The 25,244-nt window shown below is 41.9% G+C and overlaps 1 protein-coding gene across 1 annotated transcript in view; it reads left to right on the top strand.

Annotated features, from left to right (window-relative positions):
- DTD1 (D-aminoacyl-tRNA deacylase 1) overlaps positions 1-20,415 on the top strand; it is a 184,424-nt gene extending 164,009 nt beyond the window's left edge. The window contains exons 5-6 of the mRNA XM_077750161.1: positions 5,173-5,344; positions 19,766-20,415. Coding sequence (XP_077606287.1) covers positions 5,173-5,325 — 153 coding nt within the window. The 3' untranslated portion in view covers positions 5,326-5,344; positions 19,766-20,415. The remainder of the gene's footprint in view (positions 1-5,172; positions 5,345-19,765) is intronic.
- Positions 20,416-25,244: the final 4,829 nt, after the last annotated feature.

Below are 25,244 nucleotides of genomic sequence, written 5' to 3'. Positions count from 1 at the left end.
TTGTGCTTTTCTCTCTCAAAATAAATAAATAAACTTAGGGGAAAAAAAAGACATATATTGAGCACTGGCCACAAGTCCTACCCTATTCTAGGTTTGAGGGACACAGAGGCAAACGAAGCAGGCTCCCTGGCTTCCTGGGGCTGACTGTCCACCAGGTATGTGGTTGGTGATGTCCACTCATGACAAGCCAGTATCCTAAGCACTTGATATGTATGAAGGGTAATATTATAATCCCCATTTTAAAGCAGAGAAAGCTGGGGTGCTGACAATTGTTGGCACTCTGCCTGTAGCATATGATCCTTCCTTGCCCTTGTCTTCATTGCTAGAAAATACACAGGGACCTCAAGGCCCCCTCTGTGCCAAATTAAAGGGAAACTAGTCCAAATGCAGGTCTAGCAACAAGCTGCTGCAGATTTTGCCTGTACATTTCTGTGTCGATGGTTGAAGTCAGAAGGCTGAAACACAGTAACTCAACATTAAAAGCTGGGAACAAGGCTGGATGATAAACCTTTCTCTGTAGCCCCCTGTATCCCCCTCAGGTCCTGTTGGCTGTGAGCTCCATCACTATGCCCATGTGATAGCAGGGTCAGAGATTGTCACTTCTGAAGTAGCAAGTTGCTGGGATCAGCAGGGAGGGAGGAAGAAGCTGGGAAGACAACTGTACCTGTGGTACTGGCAGCTGACAGTGGTTTCTTTTCTTTTTTAAGTTTATTTATTTTGAGTGAGAGAGAGAAAGAGACAGAGAGATAAGCTTCTGTGGGGAGAAGCAGAAAGATTGGGAGAGAGAGAACCCCAAGCAGGCTCTGTGCTGCCAGTACAGAGCCCAGTGATCCTGTGAACTACAAGACCATGACCTGAGCAGAAAACCAAGAGGCAGACCCAGACAGTGGTTTCTCTGTGGGACATTGATGATAATACAACTGTTACTGCATTGTTCAGAGCAAATGGGATCACACAGGTCGAAGTGCCAAGTGGAGGTTCCTAACCTCATAACTGGTGGCTCATATCTGTCCCATTGACATCACATGTGTCCAGATGTTTAAAAAGAAATGTGAATGTCCTTAGGAGGGACTTGTCCTCTCCAGTGTGGCTGCAGTCTCCACTGTGCCCTGTTGTCTTGTGCTTTGTTACTTCCCTCATTTTGCTACCTGCCTGATCCTTCAGGTTATGTAGGTTTGCAAGCCGTATAGTAGAATCCATATTCAACTAGTTTATTCTTTTTTTTTTTTTTTTTACAAATAGTTTTGTCAAATTGGTTTCCATATTACACCCTCAACTAGTTTATTCTTACATCATGCAGTTTGAGCAAGGACATCTTAACTACAAAGAAAATCCTTTATTTTCTCAGTGGATTGAATCATGAGTTGGGGAGTTTGGGATCTAGATATTCCCATCCCTGCTACTTCGCCCCCGCCCCCAACTTTCCAGGATCTACCATGAGAGGTACAGGTTGGCCATAGGATGGTTATCTGGCCCCTGGCAGTGTCTTTGTGCCCAGGGGAAGGTTAGATTTCTCTCCATAACATTATGGCCTGTGTGGTTTGGACAGTGTTTCCTATGCATTATGGACATCCTCATCAGTTAATTAAAAAACAAGCAAACAAACAAAAACCCAAAAGTACTCCATTTCAGTGTTTGTAGGTCATGTGTTCACAGGGCCTTTAGTGGTTTACATTCTCTTTGACATGCATCTCCCTATGAATTTGAAAGCTGTTGACATTCTACATAATTCCATATGCATTACCAATTTCTTTTCTGCTTCTTTTTCTTCCTTTCTCATTTGTTTTCTTTAAAAAAAATCTAACTGCTTTCTTGCCCTGAGATGCAAATTCCAAGCCTTGTCTGCCTTGGATTCCAAGTTTTCTGAGAAAAGGCTTAAATTTATTAGGTTAGTTCACAATGTTCTCACAGAGAATTTTGAGGCAAGGAACCATATGTGGTTGGGGTTCTATTAAGATAAATCATGTAAGAGAATCAGCATCACATCCTTTATAGAAACTCGGGCTATGCCTGTTACTTCAAAAATTATCACACATGACTTGCAAGCGTGATCGTGGTGGGAAAGGACATCCGGGTTGGGGTGAGAGGTCAAACCGAAGTTTCCACAGTCTCACACTCTTTTTTTTTTTTTTTTTTTTTTTTTTACAAATAGTTTATTGTCAAGTTGGTTAGTCTCACACTCTTTTGATGGCACCTCTGAGCCAGTGCAGCCTCAGATAGGCACTGCAAGTACCCAAGGAGCCTTGGAGAAACCTGCTTTAATTGGGAATGATTCCCCATCCCTCTCCTGGAGTCTGATTTCTCACCAGCATTTGAGAGTAGAAAGTGAAGAACAGGTTTGGACAAACAGACCTTTGCATGAGATTGAATCTTAGCAGTGGGGGGAGGCTTGGCCTAGTTAAGTCACGGGGGATGGTCACATTTTCTCTATCTGTACCTCCAAAGAGGGGACACAGAATGGAAAGAGTCTCTTTTTAAAATAAAAATCATGCTTTCTTGTGTCTAACTTGGAACATGTTCATGATTTTCTATGTGTACATGTATGATCTGTCTATAGATATATATATTTATTATACATACATACGTAAACACATACACAGACACTGATGTAAATGTAAGCTGCTGGCAGCAGAAGGCAACTTATCACAGTTCACTGCAGAACAGTGATTTCCAGATGTTTGGATTTCATGAAATAGGAATATAAAAAAATTTAAAAAATTTGGGAGGGGTCCAGCATGGAGTGCCAACTCTATGTTTTCTAAGATCACTAACAAAATTTTTTGGGTGATGGCTCTTAGACTCATTGTGGTGATCAGTTTGCAATATATACAAATCAAATCATTATGTGTATACCTGAAACTCCTATAATATTATATGTCAATTATATATAGCACAATAAAATGTTTTTTAATTCTTATAAAATACACATAAAATTTACCATCCTAACTATTTTTTTCTATTTAAGGATTTTATTTATTTATTTTTTTATATTTTTAAAATATAATTTACCATCAAATTTGCTAACTTAGAGTGTGTCAAGTGTGCTCTTGGTTTTTGGGGTAGTTTACATCCTAGCCATTTTTAAATATACAGTTAGATAATGGTAAGTATATTCACATTGTACAATCCAAGATCATTTTGCCAAAAAAAAAAAAAAAAAAACAAGATAGAAGGACCCCCATCTACTATCTTCATCATTTCATAAAGAAAAGGAGTATTTAATACCAAAAGAGGAATAGGCATGGAAAGCTGTCACCTTAGATGCAGGAAATTCCTCCCTTATCTGTGATAGAATAGTACAGAGAAAAATGCCACCAAGTACACAGTTCAGTAGCTCATATTTTGACAGCAAGACTTTGTTGTTGAAGGAAGCTATGTGTTGGTTTACATTCTAGTGCAAGCATTTTACTGGTGTAATGGTCTAAGTGACAGTAGCAAGCAGTTCACATACTAGCACTGGCCAGCTGCCCTGTTCCATATCTGGTTGTGTGTTTATAACAGTAAAAGTTGGCAGTTATGGTGGGAACCCTGTATATTCATTGCACTGTGCTCCCATTCTCCCCTCTGTCTTCCCGTAGTTAACTATTGTACTGAATTTGGTTTGTATTCACCTAGTTCATACCATATCTGCATAAGCCCATTAGCAATATATAGTGTTGTTTTGTGTAAATGGAATCCTGCTGGATATAGCCTTTGAAAGTTAATTTGGTTTGCATAACATGGTTTTAAGGACTTATCCCTTTTGATATATGTAGATCGGCTTTATGTTATTGCTTTATTTTAGTATATACCACATTACACTTATGTATCCTTCTGTCAGTTGACATTTAGGTTGTTTCTGGATTTTTGCTGACACAAACAGTAGTGTATTGTTCATTTCTGTGAGCCTTTCCTGTCCACAGGAATGAGAATTTATCCAGAGGAGTTATCTGGGAGGAGAGTTGATGGGTTAGAGGTGAAGTGATGTCTTCATTCACAAAATCTACTTAGCTTATTAACCAACCTCGTTGTTTACTAGAGCTTTTCAGGTAAATGGGGAGTAGAAAAGATAACTCAACCATTAATAAATGTGGTTTTCTAGACCAAATTGAGAGCAGCTGATTGTTGATTGATCTAAAGGTTCCGCTCAAAGTCTGTCTATAATCAAGAGATGATATGGCAGGTTGCTTATAGTGAGTTTTCTTTGTGTGTTTGGATGTGGGACACGGATCGGCAGGGAGAAGCCAGCCCTTAATTAAGCTTCCGTCTTTCCATGTGAACTATAAAATGTTTGCAGTCTTAGTCTGGGAGACAGATGAAACTGGGTGTTGCTGTCTCTTGGGCTTTGTTACAGATGGCTTTTTTGTTCTAAGAAAATCCTGTGGGCTCAAACTTGGCCAATGTGCTCTGACAAGTTTCTCAGCAGGCCTTTCTGAGAGTGGCCTTGCTATTGCTCTGAGTGTCAGATGATCTAAGTTTCTTTCGACTGTCTAGTCTGTGGTTTCCTTGAACAAGTTGGAGACATATCCAGTGGAGAAGTGGACCCCGGTTCCTCTGGAGTCGGATGCCAGAGGCATGTCCCCCAGCCGGCCTGAAGGAAGTCTGAGAGGGCTTCCTATGGCCAGCGTCCCTATGTAGCCGCCATGTGGCCTACTAGGAACACTTGGGGTTTTGGCTGTGGATAAGTTCAGTCTCAAAGAATAAACTGCGAATTGAAATGATGTCTAAATGTGCTTAATGTGCTTTATCCAGAGCCATCTCTGTTATCTTCAGCAAATAGTGGAGTGTTTTGATCAGTCTTTAAAAAACAGTAAGTAGGAAGACAGCATGCTTAGAAAAAGCTGTAGAAACATCAGGGAAAAAAAAAACACCCCAGATAAAAGACTTTTATTTATAGGGCTCTTCTCAGCCTGTCAGAGAAGCCTGTTAGCTGACCGTTTTCAAATAGCACACGGCAAGATGAGTTATTGGTGGGGAAAGTCGGAGAGATCACACACATGACTAATCTATGTCAACAATTCAGGTGCCTGACAAATGTGTTGCTGGCCATTTGGCACATCTGAACCGCTGTAGCACATCGGCTTATCAGACAGAAGCGCTTCCAGTGGTTGCTACATGGGAAGTAATAGGTGTTTGGATATACAGGCACATGTTTACGTTTGTAAAACAAGTCTTTTTACTTTTTATAATCAGCTGTCAAAGCTTGAAAAACAGCAGCAGAGGAAAGAAAAGACCAGAGCCAAGGGGCCTTCTGAATCAAGCAAAGAAAGAAACGCCCCCCGAAAAGAAGACCGCAGTGCCAGCAGCGGGGCAGAGGGCGACGTGTCTTCTGAGCGGGAGCCATAGACTTAGCGATGGAACTCAGGTAAGAGCCTCCACTTCCCACATAACTCCATCTTCTTACATTTTGGGCAAATGGTAACAAATTGAGAACAGAATGGCTTTTGAGGCAGAATTCACTTTATGGACATTCATTCGTAGCTTCCTCAAATCTGCCGCCTTCCTGGATGGAAAAGTTGAGGTGCAGATGGGGACCCGTGGGCCTGGGGTTGTTCTACTTCCTCACTTGCCTTTGTCAGCCAACAACTGCCGCTATTGTGAGCATTTGCACAGTGCTTGCAGATGTGTGATCTGGACCCAGAGCCTTACCCAAACTGCTGCTGCCTTGCACCCTCCTCTCCGCTGCTGCTCTCGGCAGCTCCAGCAGGGACCACAGTCACCTACAGCTGCCCACCCCATGTTCCTCCATCCTTCAGTTCGCTCTGCCTGGCACAGCGCCTTGTCCCCTCCGTACCCAGAGTGCCTCTTAGCTCACTGTAGTAGTAGTAGTCCACCTCCCTTCCTGAATGTCAGAGGCGTCTAAACCTTGACCTGGCTGTCAGCTGACCCTTTGCTCAAGTTTGTTCCCCCCAGTGAGCATGTTATCTAAAGCCTCATACTTGCCAGAGTTCACAAGTTCAGGGAGAAGCAAAGAAATAATTGTAGCATGGTTTGTTGTGGGGGTGGGGGGGATGAGTGAGGCTCCACGAAGGGGAGGATATGTGGAAATGGGCAGACAGGGGGCGAGGTGGGAGCTACCTCCGCCAAGAGAAGAGCAGAGGTAAACACTGTTGGGTGTGGGAAGAACGCAGAGAGTTTGGGAACAGAGGTGGAGAATAATGGCTAAAACACTGTGTGCGAGTAGAGGTGGGAAGTGTCCAGGGAGCTTCTGTAAAATCAGACAAGTAGGAAAGTTCTGGGTCATAAGGGCCTGGTGTGCAATTGGGAAATTTGGATTTCATCCTGAGGTGGCAGGGAGCCTCTGAAGGTTTGAAGATACAAGTGACATAATCAGGTGCAAAATTTAAGGAGATCACTCCAGCCGCCGTGAGGAGTGAGGCTGGAACCATCAGGCCAGTTAGGAGGTCATAGCAGAAATCAAGAGAGGAGCAAGGTCTGGCCATACATTTCATAGCCCTCAGTTTATACATAGTCCGTGGTTCAAACCACATCAGCATGCGGGTTCATCCTGGAGATGCTGAGTGGTGAGAGAGGAGAACATTCATAAAATGGTTTTCTACCCTCTCTTTCCTTCTGAAAGGAAGTCCATTTGTGAAATTACCTTTAGGATGCACACTACCAGACACTTGAGCTATGTTATACAGTCCGTAGTGATAATTGGGTGCTGTGGAACTGGCTTGCGAATGTAAACAGACCAAAGGAACAGAACAGAGAGCTCAGAAAGGTTGTGTTGTTGATCCACTGATAGTTTTTTTTCTTAAAGATTTTTCAAAAAATGTTTGTTTAATTTTGAGAGAGAAGTCATGAACAGGGGAGGGACAGAGAGGGAGACAGAGAATCCAAAGCAAGCCCCAGGCTCTGATCTGTCAGCACAGAGCTTAATGCAGGGTTTGAACTCATGAACTGTGAGATCATGACCTGAGCTGAAGTTGAGCTCTCAACTGACTGAGCCACCCAGGTGCCCCTATTTACTGATAGTTTTAAGGGGAGGGGGACACTGGATAATAAATCCTGTAATGTCCCCTTGACTTTTCCCCTAATCACTGTTTCCTTACAAGTAACTATGGGAGCAACAGAGCCGTGGTCACTTGTCTTGGCTGATTTTTCTCACACTCATGGGAAAGTGAAGCAGGAATCAGAGGGAAGTTTTTTCACACTCTGCCTCATGTGTCACAGTCACAAGCTCCCCCTTTTCTTTGTCTGACCTAAAGACTTGGGCTTTTATTCATGAACTGACACAATACAGTTGGTGTGAGTTAGGAAGAGTCTTCTGAAGCTTGCTATATGGTGTCTAAATAATGTTAAATATTCATGAATACACATGAGTAACATTTTGTGTGGCATTTATATCATATAAAACTTTCATTCCCACCCCCTTAAAACCTCTGTGATGATTTGCTCATATCAGCAGTCAGTTTCTCCATCACAGATATTGCTAGTGCTTCTGACTTACCCTAAATTTCTGAGTGGTGAATTGCACCACACAGATAGTGCACAGGGTGGCTCCTTAAGTTACTTTTACAATTATGCTCATTAAGTGGGTCCAGCGGTAACACAGAGTCACACTTGAGTTATTTCCATCCTGCCAATTTCTCTGTGACAGTGTTAGGTAAACTTTGCTTTCTTGGTTTTTCTTTATTGACTAAAAGAGTAAAACTCATTCCTTTCACCAGTGATACTGTGAAAGTCAGGCAGGTAAAGCCATAATGCCTGGTGATAGTCCTAGCAGGCTGGGGTAGAAGGGGCAAGTTGAAAGGGACTCTCCCTGTGTGTCTGTGGCGACTCCCCTGCCCCCTGGCAATTGTGTTGGAGAGAGCACCCCAGCACCCACTCCTGCCCCCCAGATGAAGGACTGGCTAATCTGATGGCCAGGGGATGACATTCATTATAGTGGGTGGTTTCTTGGTTCAGAAGCAAAATCCAGACGCAGTATTTTCTATTTCTTCTCCTTGAACTGAGGGCAGCTGCCCAGCCTGCATGACTTTTTATTCTCATGGCCCTGCTCTGATGCAGCACCATGTCTTTTCCCTTTAGTTTTAAGATTATAAATAATAGCTTACAGTAAATTTTTAAAAATTGAATTTTCAGACTTCCACGATGAACTCAAGGAATAGAAAAGCAATAAATACATAATCACTCCTCTCCCACTAACCAAACACAGCTTATCAACCTAAATGTGTGTGCACATGTGCACACACACAGACACACACACACACACTCAAACATGCCTTGGACCTTCCTTGTATTTTCAAAATGGCTTTAAAAAATTCTTATGCCACTTAGTTGCATCCTTTCTTGATTATATTATCAACCTGCTAATGTATTTTATAAATTTTTGTCTTGATTTTTGATGTAACTGAGTCTGTTCAATACTTCAAATCTTTTATTTATTGAGGGATGTTGTTGAATTCTACTTTTTATAACAGTGCAAAACATAACTTTCTATTTGAGTTCGATTTTGGCCTCAGAATAATCCCAGTAGAAGGGTATCCTGGACATTAGTTTCCTGTGCCTAGTGGGCAACTTGGGAGTGATTTTGCCATGTCTGTGGGCGAGAAAAACAGCTGAACGCCTCATGCAGAGAGGAAGAGACAGTAACAGTGTCACAGAACATGCTAGGGGACATGCTGCCAGTAGAAAACAGGACACAGAAAAAAGGGGAAGAGGTGAAAGTAGACATTTCTTTCCAACATCTCCCAAAGTTTAAGAGGTGAAATTTCTTATAGACTGGTAGGTATCTATTTTTGCTTTTCTAAAATTGATGGAAAAGTTAAAAACTGTAACCATATTCATTCTCAAGGTATTACTGATTGGGTAGTATAGAACTTGGGGTAAATCATTCTACAGTTGACTCTTGAACAACATGGGTTTGAAATGTGTGGGTCCCCCATACATGTTTTTTTTTTCAATAACTATATTGGAAAAATTTTTGGAGATTTACAACAATTTGAAAAAGCTTGCAGACAAACCACATAGCTGTAGAAATATAAAGAAATTAAGAAAAGGTTGGGCATGTCATGAATGCATAAAATCTATGTAAGTACCAGTTTATTTTATCAGTTACCACCATAAAATATACATAAATCTATTATAAAAAGTTAAAATTTATACACACGAACACTTATGTGGGCAGTGGAGAGAAATGCAAACAAGTGTGAAAATGCAGTATGAAGTCATAACTGCATAAGTTAGCTATGGTATATGTTATATACTATAATAATTTCCTAGCCACCTCCTGTTGCTGTTGCCATGAGCTCATGTGTTGTGAGTATCCACTTAAAATGTCGTGTGATGCTCATCATCTTTGCATGAGCAGCTTGTCTCTGCCGTAAGTTGTGTATTGTAGTAAAAAGTGATATCTCGTGGTTCTTGCGGACTTTTCATCGTGTCTAGTACAATACCCTAAAGCTTGAACAACACCATGGGACCCATCCAGAGTGCCACCAGTGATGCTGGAAGTGCTCCCAGGAAGCAGAGAGAAGTCATACCACCACAAGAAGAAGTTGAATTGCTTAATCTGTCTCATAGATTTAGGTCTGAAGCTGCAGTGCCCACTGTCTCAAGATAAATGAATCCAGTATCAGGAACATTGTCTAAAAAAAAATTTTTTTTTGTGAAGCCATTGCTTTAGCAATGCCAGCAGGCATGAAAACCGTGCACTTTTTATGAAATATCCTTTTATCTCATATTGGTAATGCAGCCTTTATGTTGGTGCAGGATTGCTATAAGAAAGGCATACCAGGGCACCTAGATGACTCAAGTCTGTTAAACATTCGACTTGGCTCAGGTCATGATCTCACGGTTCATGAGTTTCCAACCCTACATTGGGCTCTGCACTAATAGCATGGAGCCTGCTTGGTGTTCTCTCTTTACCCCTCCCCCCGCTCTCAAAAAAGAAATAAATAAACCTAAAAAAAAAAAAAAGGCATACTTACAGACTCAAGATGATTCGAGAAAAAGTGAGATCGTTACGTGACAAAGCAAAAGCAAAGAGAAAGATCTAAAGCTGGGGAATTTAATGCCAGCAAAGGATGGTTTGATAATTTTAGAAAAAGGTTTGACTTTACAAATATCGAGGAAATAGGAGAAGCAGCATCTGCTGACCAAGAGGCAGCAGAGGAGTTCCCAGATGCCATTGACAAGATCATTAAAGAGAAAGGTTAGCTGTCTGAACAGGTTTTTAATGCAGACAAAAGTACCCTATTCTTGAAGAAAATGTCCCAAAGGACATTTACTAGTAAGGAAGAGAAGCAAGCATCAGGATTTAAGACAAGAAGGGAGAAGCTAGCTGCTGTTTTGTGTAAATGCAGTTGGGTTTATGATCAGGACTGCCCTTATCTATAAAGTTGCTAACCCCCCAAGCCTTGAAGGGGAATAAACACACCCCAGCTGCTATCTTTTTGGTTGTATAGCAAGAAGGCCTAGATAATGAAAACTCTTTTTCTGGATTGGTTCCATTGATGCTTTGTTCCCGAACTGCGGGAGTTCCTTGCCAGGAAGGGGCTGCCTTTAAAGGTTTTGATATTGGACAATGCCCCTGGCCACCCAGAACTGGTAGTTGATTTGACACCGACACTGAAGGTGTCAAAGTGGTCTGTGGCCTCCAAACACATGGTCTCTAGTTTAGGCTGTAGATCAGGGAGTCATGAGGATCTCGAGGACTCATCACACACGGGACTCTATGGGAAGCATTGTTAGTGCTCTGGAAGAGAACTTCAATAGAAAGAACATCAACCAGGCCTGGAAGGATTACTCCATTGAAGATGGCATTGTTATTCTGGAAAATGCTGTGAAAGCTATCAAGCCCAAAACAATAAATTCCTGCTGGAGAAAACTCTGTCCAGATATTGTGCATGACTTCACAGGATTTAGAACAAACCTAATCAAGGAAATCATGAAATAGACTGTGGATGTGGTTTTCAAAAAGGTGAGTTGTGGGGGTGAAGGGTTTCATAATATGGATCTTGGAGAAATTCAAGAACTAGTAGACACCACAGAAGAATTAAAAGATGATGACTTAAGGGAGGTGAGTCCTTCTAAACCAGTGTCAGATGATGAGGAAGAAGACAAAGAAGCAGCAGTGCCATAAAACAAATTATTAGTCTGGCACAAGGGTTCTAGATATTCATGAGTTTTGAGTTCTTTTATGATTGGACACTGAAACTAAAGCAAAGGTGGAAGAAGGATTAGTGTCATATAGAAACATTTGAAAACATAGGAAAGAAAAAGCAAAAAAAAAAATCTGACAGAAATTACAATGTTTGTTATTTCCATAAAGTTACAGCAAGTGTGCTTGTCTCACTTGCCTCTCCTTCCACCTCTCCACTTCCTCTGCTCTTCCACCTCTGGGGCAGCAAGGCCAGCCCCTCCTTCCTCCTCTGCCTACTCAGTGTGAAGACGGCAAGGACGGAAACCTTTATGATGATCCACTTCCGCTTAATGAATAGGAAATCGTCATCATGCCATCCATACAGTTAATAAACTTATGGGTTGTGTATGTGTGTGTCCTTGTGTGAAAACCTATTAACTGTATGAAACATTTTGTGTCATCATCTTCATCGTCTTCATATTCATCATGTAGAACATCATGTGCAAGACCCATGTGAAGTGGAGAACCTGTCCTTACAGAGGCATAAAGGGAGTGATAGTTGATATAAAATTGAAAATGTGTTTGTTCCCTTGTTTTGCAACTTTGCTTTAAAAGAATTACTGTACAGTATGCCTCTCTTATAATTGGAGAAACTGCATATCGGCCTATCATTACAGTGGTAAAGTCTTTACAGCACTGTATTATGAATATGACTGTAAAACTGTATGCTAGAAAAATTTCTTAACCATTCATTCATTAGCATATAAGCTAGGCTACTGTAAAGCAATCCTATTGCTACTTCTTCATTATCAATACATGAATCATCATACTTGTAAATGAATATGAATTTCTTTTTCACATTATCTTTTCATTTTTGATGTCTAGCATCAGTAATATGTATAAAGTGTTTTGTGTTTTGTATCATGTAGAATGATGCCGTAGGTACTGACAGACAATTTGTCTTGTTAACAGATGAAAACTTCTAGTGCTAATCAGTTCAGTACAGGACTGTAAGTGTATTTCTTCTTCATTATTTTGAAAATAACATTGTCTTTTTTTTTCTTCACTGTAAGAATACAGCTTATAATATGTATAACATAAGGAAAATGTGTTGTTTATGTCATCAGTAAGGCTATGGTCAGCAGTATGCTATTAGTAGTTAAGTTTTGGGGAATCAAAAGTTATATGGACTTTCACCTGTGTGGAAGTTGGTGTCTCTAACCTCCATGTTGTTCAAGGGTCAAAAAGAACTAACCAGAGAGGGGACACAGTAGTGGGGGAAGCAAACTCAAAGGCACAGTGTTTTGAAAAGAGTAGATGTGTTTTCCTTTCCCCTTTAAATCAAATTCACTGCAGCTGTGTCATCATCATGGCCCTAGGGAGGAGTTGGGAGAAGGTGAGTGCAGGGGAATGATGTAGAGGGGCCCTGTCTGGCAGGAGGGAAGGTGAAGGAGAGCTTCAGTTCAGCAGACACAGTGGGAGAGAATAGAGGGACAGATGGAGGAGAAGCCCAAGGCCACACTTGGTGTTCTGGCCACAGGCTAGAGTCCTTGGGGTGGTGTTTAGGTTGATAGGAAAGCTGGAGGCCTGCAGTCCTGTGCTCTGGTCCCTGGTGGGAATTCTGGAAGGAGACTGCTGTGTAGAATGGCTGTAGGTCTCTACGAGGCTGCTGCACCTGAGTAGAAGGGGCAAGACATGGTTAGGCATCACGATGCAGCAGGAGTTAGTAGAGGGTCTCACCTGCCCTGTGAGGGGTATAGAAGAGAGGTTTGTGGGGGTTCGTTGGGCTGACCATAGGTCCTGGTAGAAGGGGTGAGGTGAGCCTGTCTCAGAGGCCGAGAGCCCAGTATGTCCAGGAGTGTCATGACCTCAGTTCTTCATAGCACTGAGTCCTTGCAGGTCTCAGCCATGATCTCCGTGTGGCTCCCAGGGCGAGGCGTGAGGGGTCTGTAGTGCTAGTGAGAGCTCTGGCCCCTGAGCCATCAGGTGCTGCTCAGCAATGTGTCCCAGGACTCAGCACCAGGTGCTGAACCACACCAGCCACCAATGCACAGAGGCCACTTGGGGGCTCAGCTGTTCTCACACCCAGGGGAGAGAATTACTGTGCGTTCAGGATTTCCCCTGCTGCTGCTCAGTGGATGGAGGCTCATGAGGATATTTGGATGGGCTCATGAAAATACAGAAGCCACGTTTTCTTTGCCTGTTTAGCATATTTAGCACTGTAGCACTGTCTGGGTTTTGACTGAGGCCATGAGGAAAACCAGTTGTTTATTGGCAGTTTAAGGTGGATGTCCAGTTGGAATTCAAACCAGAGATGACAGCAGAGGCTGGGTGGCTGGTGCTGACATCCAGGCATGGATAGACGTGAGGAATCCTCTCAGAAACCTCTGCCATAGCCAGCCAAGGACCAAGGAGGAGCTGGGGCACCCCCCGACACACACACACCTTTTTGGGATTATGGAGATGTTCTCAGATTTGAAGACCCTGAAGGGGGCCAGGAGTAAATGACAAATGATTCTCCAATTATGTATTTGGGTTTTTTGTTGCCCGTGGACTTTTGTTGTCCCATCTGCTGAAATTTATCATTCCAGGAAACCCCCAAAATCACCACCAAATATTCAGATATCTGTAAGAGCTGAATTAAGGAGTGACAGAAGGTGACCTTGGCATTGACCCTGCTCCACAGAAAAACAGCAGTCTCACCCCTGCCTCAATGAGGGGAGCTGCAGTTTTCATTTGCTTTTCTTTACAAACAGAAAGAGCCCTAGGGAGCCTCACAGGACCTAAGGGAGCAGCTTGGAGTTTCTAAGGCATGAGAGAGAGAGAAAAGGCAAAAGGAAATGGAGTGAGAAACTGCGTGAGCTTGGGCATGTTTTTCTTTGAAAATGAGTCAGAAACCTTCAGAGGATACTCCCAGGGTGTTGACATTTCTCTGTCACATTGCAGATGGTTCTTATTTTATCAAATGAATGTGGAAGTGCTAACATGCACCTCTCGTTTTGTCCCCTGCCTCATTCCTTCAGGCTCACTCACCTTGCTGCAAGGGCTTAAGGTTTCTTGTGAGGCTGCACCTCCCATTTCCCCCTGTGCTAGCTATGGCAGTCTCTCAATGGGGCCATGTGCTCTCTGCCTTTGACTGCAAGGTCAAGTATTGCCTCATTTGCATATTTACTTGGCTGCTGTCATTAGGGTGTGAGAGGAGCGTGCTCCTGAGCAGCACCCCACATTTCTGTCCTCAAATGTCAACACACTTGAAACCAAGCAAGGAAAGTGTTTTGGAAACTGCCATCTGTTTGCATTTTCAACTTGACCTTTGTCTGAATAATAAGACGTATCTGGCTGAGCACATTTCTTCCTAATGAGCTAGAGCTAGAGCAGGTTGTATGTGCGTGTGTTAAAGGATAGTTGTGTTTTCACTGTGCTTTCCCCCTATAGAAGGTAGAATCTCTTTCATTTCCATGGTTTTCGTTTTGCTTCCCTGTGTCAACATGTGGTGGTGTTTCATGTATAAAACTGTGCCTCTGACGTGCTTTTTTTTTTAACTTAAACATTTTTTTAGTGGTTGCCCTAAAATTTGTAGTACACATTTTTAACTAACCTAAGGCCACCTTCAAATGACCTGTATGGCTTCACATGTATCATGTGTTATCACATGCTTCTAACAGTGTCTCTACTTCCTCCCTCCCCTGACACCCTTCCTTGCAGCTTATTTCAGGGTTTTCTCTTGTTTTGTTTTGTTTTGTTTTGTTTTGCAGTTTGGAACATTGTTGGCCATTATTACTTCAAATACTTTGTTCTCTCTCTCTTCCTGAGTTTCCAATTATGTGTATATTATACCTTTTGTAATTGTCCCATGTCCAGGATGGTCAATTCCCTTTTTCCTCCATTCTTTTTTTTTTAATTTATTTATATTGAGAGAGTGTACGTGTGCACACAATTGAGCAGGAGAGGGGCAGAGAAAGAGGGAGAGAGAATCCTAAGCAGGCTCCATGCTATCCTGACATGGGGCTTAACCCCATGAACCAAAACCAAGAGTCAGATGCTTACCCCACTGAGGCACTCATGTGCCCCCTTTTCCAATTCTATTCTTTTCTCTCTTTGCATCTCAGTAGTTTGGAAGTTTATATTGACCTATTTTCAAGCCTACTGATTCTTCCTTTGGCTATGTCCAGTCTACTGATGAGCCCATCAAAGGCATTCTTCTCTGTTATGGTGTTTTTTATTTCTAGCATATCCATCTTTCAGCTGTATTATCCATCTGTTCTTGTGTATTGTCTACTTTGCCCATTAGAGCCCTTAACATGTTAATCATAGTTATTTTCCTTTGATAATTCCAACATCTGTATCACATCTGAGTCTCAGTCTGATGACTGCTTTGAGTTTTCTGAGCTTCTTGAACTGGTAAGTGTTTGTCTTTCAATACATTTGGGAAAATTTAAGCAGTATTTCTTCAAAGATTATTTTCTGCCCCATTCTCTTTCTTCTAACCTGGAAGAGGTTACTGTTCCCAAACCTTAGTGTTGTTCTGGCCGCTGCTGTACATGAGGCTAAACTGCTTCCTCACTGATTATGTTACTTTACCAGCAGTAGAGTTGGAGTTTCTACATACCTAGCTTCCACCTTACTTCCATTTATTAGGAAATAAATTGGCAAGAAGCTGGCCACAATTAGTGATTCTGTCTTTTGCTGAAGTGTTGAGCTAAGCTTACAGATAACGTAGAAGTATGCCATCTAATACAGTAGGTACTATCTCTGTGGATATTTAAGCTTAAATTAATTAAAATTAAGCAAAATTTAAAGCTCATTTCCTTAGTCACAGTAGCTGCATTTTCATTGCCCATTAGCCACATCTGGCTAGTGGTTGCTGTTTTGGATGGTGCAGAGGTAGAACAAGTCTGTCACTGCAGAAAGTTCAGTTGGACAAGTGAAAATTCTGAACCATCATCAGTTCTGTAAGACTGGCATGATTAAATATGTACAAATATATGTGAGAAATAAGGTAGAAGTTAAGCCCCAAATAAAAACTAATTGTTGTCAGGAGTTTCTTTCTTTAGTATACCACACCAAGTTTTCCTGCCTTAATCAGGAAATCAAACCACTGGCTCCCTATTGGCATCACCAGGTCAGGAGCATCAGTCCTCGAGTAAAGGCAGAGAGTCTTCACCTTGACAGTTCAGTGGAGGGCTCACTGGAATCTCTACAAATGCTAGGGCAAAGTGAATCCTTCTCTGATAAAGTGGACTTCTCAGTGACCCATGTTTTTACATAGAACAGCCTTTCTTTTCTAGGTAAGTGAATTCAGATTAGATTCCTAGCTGTGGCCTGAAATAAATATATAAAGTCTGGGTTCTTTTGACTGGTTTGGAGAGCAGGTCTGTGGTCTGTGTATCTTAACTCAAGTACTTACATCTGTGGTTGCTCGAATGGCTTACAGCCAGAAGTGATCAGCTGGAAATCAGCATCTTTGAGAGACTCGAACAGGCTGTAGAGGAATTCCTTGCTTCTGGTGCTGGATTATTCCCCACTGCCCCCGATGTTTGCAGGCAATAAAAGAGAACCATTCCAGAAGCTTCTTTCCACAAGGCTGTGCATCTGTGGTGCTCTTATCTCAGGTGCTTACTACTGCCTGTCAGGTGTCTCCAGCCTGCAGGTCATGTCTGCCCTGCGATAGCTCACCTGACTGACTCACAGGGGCATCAGGAAAACGCACTTGGAAGTAGATGCCATTCTCTCAACAGTTCTCATAGTGAGACACATTACCCTTCTTCCCGAGTTTCTAAATTTTGACAGCGTCTTGTGCAGGATCGTGTGTTTGTCAGCTTGCACATGACTTCCACTTAGTGCTTCTGATCTGGCAGGTGGACCTCACAGATAGCCCCTCCCCCACCTCCCCTTTCAATATTCTAGCTGTGTGAGTGTTATGATCTCCAGCCACTCCCACTTGACAGCCAGCAACCTGGCCTCTAGGTTTTTCCATGGATATGTTTGAGAAAATGAGAAGGAACATTTGTTAAAAGTGAGATTGGAAGTAAAATTGGCATCAATTTGACCAATCCATGTATCATGGCAGGGGGCGGGGGCAGTGTCTTTCAGGTGGAACAGTGTCTCCTGCTGGGCCAGAAGGCTCTTGCATGCAGTTTGGGAACTCATCACTCATAATATTAATGTTGATATTATGATAGGTGTGCCTGTTGGGTATTCCAGTATTAGAACAGTTAATTCTTGAAGGAATTCTTACTTCAAATCCTTCAGGTTAAGTGCTTAATAAAGTCCCTAGGCCTAAGTGGTTTACTGTAAACTCTGAGAAGCCCTGGCATGAAACCTCTCAGGATCTCTTCTAGTTCTATGATTCTCTGGTAGGGAATTGGAATTTCTAAATTGTCTTTCTCATAAAATTTCTTTTGAAAGCCATTTTGTGTTACAGAATAATGCTCACTCATCATAGCAAAATTTTTTAAATACCAGAATGCTCAAAGAAAATAAAAGTCACCTGCCATCTCATCAAAGATAACCATTATTAACATAATGCTTTTATAACATTTTCTCTAATCAGATCATTCTATAGCTCTTTCTCTAATTTTACATAGTTACAGATAGATAAAGCTGTATCTATAATGTCACAGCTTTCATCATCTAATGGAATATTGTGAACATTATCATTATCTAAACCTATTTCCATCTGCACATCAAACATTAGAAGCATAAATTATCTCTAAGGTTTAAAACATCTAGGATATATATTTGAAGTAAATGTAAAAGAATAATATATTAAAGCAGGGTCCCAAAGTTCTTTTTAAGTTCAAAAACAAAGGTTTAATCTGCACCAAGAAGAAGTTCTCCAAAGGTCAATGTGAGACCCAGTTTCAGGATTTCAGTTATTAGTATTGCAGATGAGGAAAGAGGCTTTAATACACCCCAGGCGCCTGTGTTTGGGTTAATATCTTGATTAAAATATAGGAGCAAATGGATTACTTTTCTAGTAATCGACTTAAAAATAGAACTAAATATGGTCCCCAGGAATTATGTTGTATAATCCCTATCCCCTTGTGGTCTTTGAGATCTCTTAGGAATTAGTGCAACACTGTGACCGGTGGGTTTTAGAGCATGAGGATAGGCCTTGGGGGAAATTTCAGTTCCTCGTATGGGTCCAGATAGAACTGAAGAACACAGCTGCAGTTATAATTAGCCTTTCTGGTGTGGGCCCATGGGCCTCCATGTCAAGCTGGGTGCAGGAAGGCTGTTAATTCTATTGAGGCATCTGCTCATAATGCAGCCCTTTGTTAAGAATGTGACCTGTGCTGAGTGCACCCAGAAGCATATTCATAGATGTGGTATCACTGTACAACCCACTATTACTAGAATCTTTTGCTTTTACTGAAGTTCATCCAATTAGAATTTAGATCTGAGGGGATAGAAACTGCTGTGTTAAGTTTGGGATTTAGTTAAACTCTGGGTTGACAGTTGTCTGTTTCACAGATCTTGGCAAGACCAGCTGGTTTTTGTTGTAGCCTCAGAATTACAGAAGGGAAGTTGAGACACTTGGAGATTTTATACTGAAGTCGACCATCATCCCTTGAGCAGCATTAAAAATATCCCAAAAGCAAGTGTTTAGTTTATTCCCTGTCCCTATGCTTTATTTAGGTTCCCCACTGCCTCCCTCATTATTAAAAGGATTTGGACATAAGGTTTTGTGTCTTTTTTCAAGGAATTTGTCCGTTTCATCTGTGTTGTCTAATTTGTGGGAATTATTCTGTGATATATCCTTTTTTATCCTTTTAATGTCTATAAAACATGCACTGATGTTGCCTCTTTGATTCCTGATATTCATAATTTATACCTTTTTCTTGGTAAGTCTGGCAAAAAGGTTTATTGATCTTTCTGTGTATTGTTTGTTTTTGCTTGAAGTTTCATTAGTTTCTATTCTAGTCTTTACTATTCTCCCTCTACTTGCCTTGCGTTTACTCTGCTTTACTTCTTTTAGTTTCTTAAGGTGGAAACTCAGATTACTGATGTGACATCTTCTTTTCTAAAGTAGCCATTGATTTGCTCATTTTAGCCACTCTGACTGGTGTGAGNGGGAGAAAAAGGGGGGAAATAGTGGGGAAAAGGGAGAGAGGCAAACCATGAGAGATTCTTGAATACTGAGAACAAAATGAGGACTGATGGGTGTGGTGGGGAGGGGGGAGATGAGCATGGAGGAGGGCACTTGTGGGGATGAGCACTGAGTGTTATATGGAAACCAACTTGACAAACTATTTGTAAAAAAAAATAATAAAGTAGCCATTGAATGCTATGAATTTCCCTCTAACTACTGCCTTAGGGAATATCACAGATTGTGATATGCATTTTCATTCACATTCATGTTAACATATTTTCTAATTTGCCTTGTGATTTCTCTTCGATTCAAAGGCCATTTAGAAGTGAATTAATTCCCAGATATTGAGTGTCCTGAGCTCTAAGAATGAGGATCTAATATATGGAGACTTTGGTGAGAAGATGTTTGGATTTATACATGACAACATGGCAGATTTTTCATAGTAAAGTGAAAGTGTTATGCTCTTGTCATTGTATGGACAGAAAGAGGTGTCTTCAGCTGTTTGTTTTTTTTTTTTATGCTTGGTCATATTTCTAAAATAGGATTTGAAGGGAAATTTTGGTACCTTTTCCTGTAATGGGTCTTATCTTTGTTCTTTTTAGTGCATTATCATTGGGCGGAACTGGATCCTGAAAAATTCATGGAAGATGCGAAGTACCTACACTGCTTTAAGGATTTGGAACTGAAACATGGAAAGGAAGACAGAAATAAATTATTTGAGTAGCCCTGCAAAGACAAAACCGAGTGAAACAAACACCACCACCAAAGGAACGTTACCATGTTTTGTAGTTGCTGCAGTCTAATGGAGAAGCAGGTGCAGGCAGTGCAGGGGAATACACCCCATGCAGATGGCAGCAGGGCAGACACCTGTGCTTCCCCCACAGATGGACTTCGCTGATTCCTGGGATTTCTTGGCTTGCTTTTGGAACAGGCTGGCCAAGCATCATTTGTCACCGAGTCCTCCTTTCACACTGTGGTGTATTTCTGCGTATCCATGATGGGTCTCAACTGCATTCATGCTGTCCATGCTCTTCCCAACACCGCCTAAGCCAGGGCCCGTGTTAAGGTATACAGAGAACAAACATCAGTGATAATGTATTGTGTAAGACCTTTGCATCTTGTAAATTTTCTTGTTTTTCTAAAAAGAAATAATAAAATTGCAAACCTCAACAAACCACTTTATTATTAAACAAATCCTGCTGTGTTTCTGCTTAATGGTTTTATCCATAGAAATACAATGTGTCTGACCCCACTCTGTGCGTATTATTTTTAAATAACCCTCTTTGTCAGAGGCGTTCCCTGAGTGGCCCACACAGGCCTCTGATTCCGTGGTGAGAGCCTATCAGTGGCAGTTTGTAGTTGATGACATTTTACTCCAATATGGGAAGGGAATCCGATTTCAGAATAGCCAAATGACTGAGACCAAGTGTGGCTGCCATCTCTCACGTATCCAGCTTTGGGAGGTAGAGAAAGGCCTCAGCACGTTGGACCACACAGATGCCTCTTTTCCAGGAGCTGAACGGTTGTCCATGTATCCAACCAGTATCCTCACAGTTCTGTAAAGAAGGGACCATGTTCTGCCAAAGAGTTTCTCAGCTAATTTCACTGTTAGTGGCAGAGCTGTACTGGTCATTTTTAGACAGTATATGATATTAGTGGTTACATATATATTATTATATGGAATACATATTTATATGACATCTGTAATAGTTTAATGCTTATACAGAGTTATCCTATTTTGAAATACTTCTTGCCTAACTGTAAAGGAGACATCTTTATTTGGCATTTTTGTAATGCTGAAACTCTGTTTGTGACCTTTATAGTAACTCTGAGTCTGTCTGATCTGGCCCAGTTGCCTACTTCAAATAAAAACATAGTTAGAAAATGTGAGGAAAAGAAAGCTCAAATTACACCTTTAATGTACATTCAAGTACAGGGATATGGAGTTGGAAAGGGGTTTGCCAGACTGCCTTTCTCTGAACTGATACAGATGGTCTGGGATAATCCATGATAGCAATAAACTGTGAATTGAAATCATTACATTCCAGATGCAGATCCCTGGTTAGCTTCCCCAGCTGGATGGGCAGTGAGGTCCAAGAAGCTCTCCTGTTTGAATTATCTACATAGGCTTTTACAGAGTGAATTAAAATTCACTTTAAAGTTCCTCCAAACTACAGTTTTGTAAACTTGGCTTAGGGTCATGGACTTGCTGAACACATTTGTCAGACATTTCTCAGCCACAACATTTTATCACCACCAATTAATGCTTGCTGAACAGCTGCAACCTGTCCTTGTGCTAATGGGGAATGAGGATGACATAGAAGAGCTAAGGTACTTGACATCTGAATGGTGGGAAAATGATAAAGACCCTTGAAGACCACAATCCAGTTCCTGGATCTCATTTTAAAGGGACATAGACAAATTGGGGCATAAGCAGAGTCATGTGGGCAGTTTGCTGAAGGGTCTGAAAACCATAAAGGAAGAAGGACTGAAGGGGAGAAACAAAACTTGAATATTTCAAAGATATGAACAAGACACTTGGATCAGGAACAAAATAGGAGCAATAAGTCTAAGTTACATTTCATTGCATGTGTAGCAANAAAAAAAAAGTCTAAGTTACATTAACATAGATGCTGGCTTGATACAAGGTAAAACTTTCCAACATGATTCAAATGTGGATGGCGATGTTAGGACTATTCAGCATTTGGGCAGAAGTTCTGAGCCTACTTACATGTGGGGAGAATTTTATTTAATTAATTTAAAAATCTTTCCTCCCTGATAGTATGTACTGATTGTCAGAATATGTAGGTAGCATTGGATTGGAGGAAGCTTTTCCATCATCCCGAAGTCCACTTTAAACTCCTAGAAACAGAAGCAGCAGCAGCATGTACACTAAAGAGTAGCTCAATAGGGTCTAACCACAGGCCAAGGTTGGGGGTGGGGGGGAAAACCCTGAAAGCTCAGGATGAAGCCCCATGAAACCCACAGCAGCATCCAAAAGGAACTTAATTCTGCCTTCCCCCACCCCTTCGATCTCTTTCTGAAGGTCATTTCTAACCCTTACTGTGGAACTCATGGCTAAAATTAGACTTGAGGTCCAGTTCCTCTTGTGGAGTGTAAAACTCCATCTTTACAGCCTCCTAACCTCTCTCCTGTTTTCTGCTTATTTTTAAGCTTGCTCTTTATGGTCCATTAAAAATATCATTTGAATGGGAATGGGAAAGGAGAATTGTCCCTTGTATGGCTTCTCTGAGAAGGCTTGGCAGACTGCAGGCCTGTACTTTAAACAGAACACTGTCTGCTAACACTGGGTAGCAGGGTCCGTTTCATCTTGCCTTTCATGGTTTACTTTATAGGAGACCACGCTTTTGGGAGACACAAAGCATAGACCAAAGAAAGGTATGTTCTGGGGCTTGACATAGCATCTTTATGGTTGGTGGTCATCAGGAAGGCATTTTCTTTACCAAGTTGCATCCTGAAGAGATGGGTGCACACTGGAAGATAGAGAACGTGCTATTATATTGATTTGACCATAGGGAACAAACATTCCACAAACACACTGTTCTTCGGACATGCTGCTGTTTTAGTCACTCCCAAACCAGGGAGGTGATCTTTTCTCTCCGACTGGTATATCAGAGTTCTTGCCCTTTTTCAGTCAGGCATTGACAGAATTTTTAATTTGCAATTCCTTGCTGATTTGGGCTTTTTAGGAGTAGAGTTAACCTCATTTCAGAAGACTTGGAATAATGTCAAAGGTAGAGCCTCCCATTGATCATATTCAATGATCATGAAGAAGATGAAAAATCATGATTTGGGGAGCAGTCTGCTTCTCCCTGTTGCTGCTAATGTCTTTGTCCTCTTCTGGGGTGCAGACATGTGCATTAAATTTGTAGAGGTCTGGAAAACAGAACCTTAAATTCCCATCACCAAAGTATCTATTAGTGATGGTATTTTAGATTTATTAAATGATTTTTTGATAACATAGTTCATATATGTAGGGGACCTTAAAATAACTTTGCTTGTTTTTGAATCTTCCCCAAAGGTTGGTGCATGAGAGGCTCTGTCATCAAACAGGAAATGCACTTAGGTGTCTGTTGAAAGAGATTTCACCACCCTCCTGCAGCAAGGGGTGGGCTTAGACAGACCTGGGTCCAAGGTGGCCATCTCCCAGAGGGAGCTAAAGTCTGAGGGATGAGGTGGAGTTGGCCAACTGAAAGGGGTGTGCCATGGAGGAGAGCAAACCATCAGGTGCAGCGAAGGGTGGTTCAGACACCTTCCAGCAGCCTGGTGGGGCTGGATTCAGGGAGATGGGAGGCACATGGAGAGACTTGGACAGACACAGGTGGGGAGCAGGGACAGGACCTGCAGAGGTCTGGTAAGTTGTAATTATGTACTTAGGCTTCATCAGTCTCCCTCCTTCTTCAGGCCGACTTGTTCTAGTTTTTCTGAAGTTTCTCATGTGACATAGCTTTGAGAATGACCTGGAGGACTGGGCGTGGCTCTGCTGGTGTGGGGTGACTAAGGCCACTGGACAGTGGTGTGGAGGTCTCAACAGGCCAAGGGGTGGCCCAGACTTGGGGTTGCATCCTGGCTGTGCAGTGGACGTCACCCACGACTTTGGCACAGTGTACGCGTTTTTTCAGTTCTCTGGACTTTGTTCTCTACCTGTATGTCTGGGGCATGGTTGTTGGGGTTAAATAAGGTGTACACGAGGCGCTGGGCATGGTGCCTTATGGTGGCACGTGCTTGAGATGCCAGGCCACATCTCTGTGGTAATGCAGCTCATTGTGACCAGAGCTGCTTTCTTTCACTGGCTTGAGTCACATCTCTGGCTCTCACCGAGCCTACAAGTAACTAAAATCCTGTTGTTTTTTAAAATTTTTAAGTTCATTTATTTATTTTGAGAGAGAGTGCACACACAAGTGGGGGAGGGGCAGAGAGAAGGAGAGGCAGAATCCCAAACAGGCTCCGCACCATCAGCACAGAGCCCAATGTGGGGCTTGAACTCAAGAACTGTGAGATCATAACCTGAGCTGAGATCAAGAGTTGGATGCTTATCCAACTGAACCACCCTGGTGCCCCAATCCAGTTGTTTTTTTTTTTTTTTTTTTAAACTAAATTCCCATAGCCACTGTCTGGCCTGTGAGGAACCCGCATGAAGAACTGAATTCTGCTCCTGTTGAGCTAGGCTGTGATTGTGGACTGTGAAAATGTTTCAGATGACATGCTGGCTATTCCTCCCAGATTTGTGTCATCTTCAAACCTATTTCCTTGTCTTTGTCCACGTCTAGGCTAACCCCGATGCACAGGATAGAGTTGGCCCCCTATTAGAAATCTTCTTTCAGGTCAGTAACTGCATTATTTGTATTCCCATTCAACCCCCATTCCTCCATCCCATTATCATCCATTTGTGTGGAAATCATGCTGTACTATTTTCACAGTATTTTGGTGATTAACCCAATAATCCTATCAGAAAAAAATATTAGTACAGCACAGCACGGTACTTGTGAAGTGCTGGCTTCTAGCATTCCCTGTGTTCTTTACTACAGGCTCACTGACCATCTGCTTCATCATCGATTTTAGAATGTTTTCAGGAATCCATATCTCACTGGCCTGTGTGCTGTGCCCGGAATCTGTCTTTTGAAACTGATATTTTTGACATTTTTGGTCTTTTCTCTCCTCTTTTCTCTTCAGAAGACTATTTTTCAGAGTTATGAGTAATAAGTCTGTTCCGTGATAATTCTATAAGTTATTTCAGGACTTTTGAAACTTTAGTTCATTCAGAGAGTCTATCTCTTCACCTACCATTGGCATCAAGTCCCCTTTTATGATTTTTTTTTTCCTTTTTGAAGCTTGAAACATTTGCCTTACAGTAGTAGATAAAATCACTACCTGGGATGCCTGAGTGGCTCAGTCAGTTAAGCATTCGACTTCAGCTCATGATCTCAGGGTTTGTGAGTTCGAGCCCCACGTTGGAGTCTGTGCTGACAGCTCAGAGCTTGCAGCCTGCTTTGCATTCTGTGTCTGCCTCTCTCTACCCTCCCCTGTTCACGCTCTCTCTCTCTCTCAAAAATAAATAAA

Source organism: Crocuta crocuta, unplaced genomic scaffold (assembly GCF_008692635.1).
Source record: "Crocuta crocuta isolate KB4526 unplaced genomic scaffold, BGI_CrCroc_1.0 scaffold209, whole genome shotgun sequence".
Taxonomy (NCBI): domain Eukaryota; kingdom Metazoa; phylum Chordata; class Mammalia; order Carnivora; family Hyaenidae; genus Crocuta; species Crocuta crocuta.
Note: the sequence above shows the minus strand (reverse complement) of the source record. Positions and strands in the feature narration are given on the sequence as shown.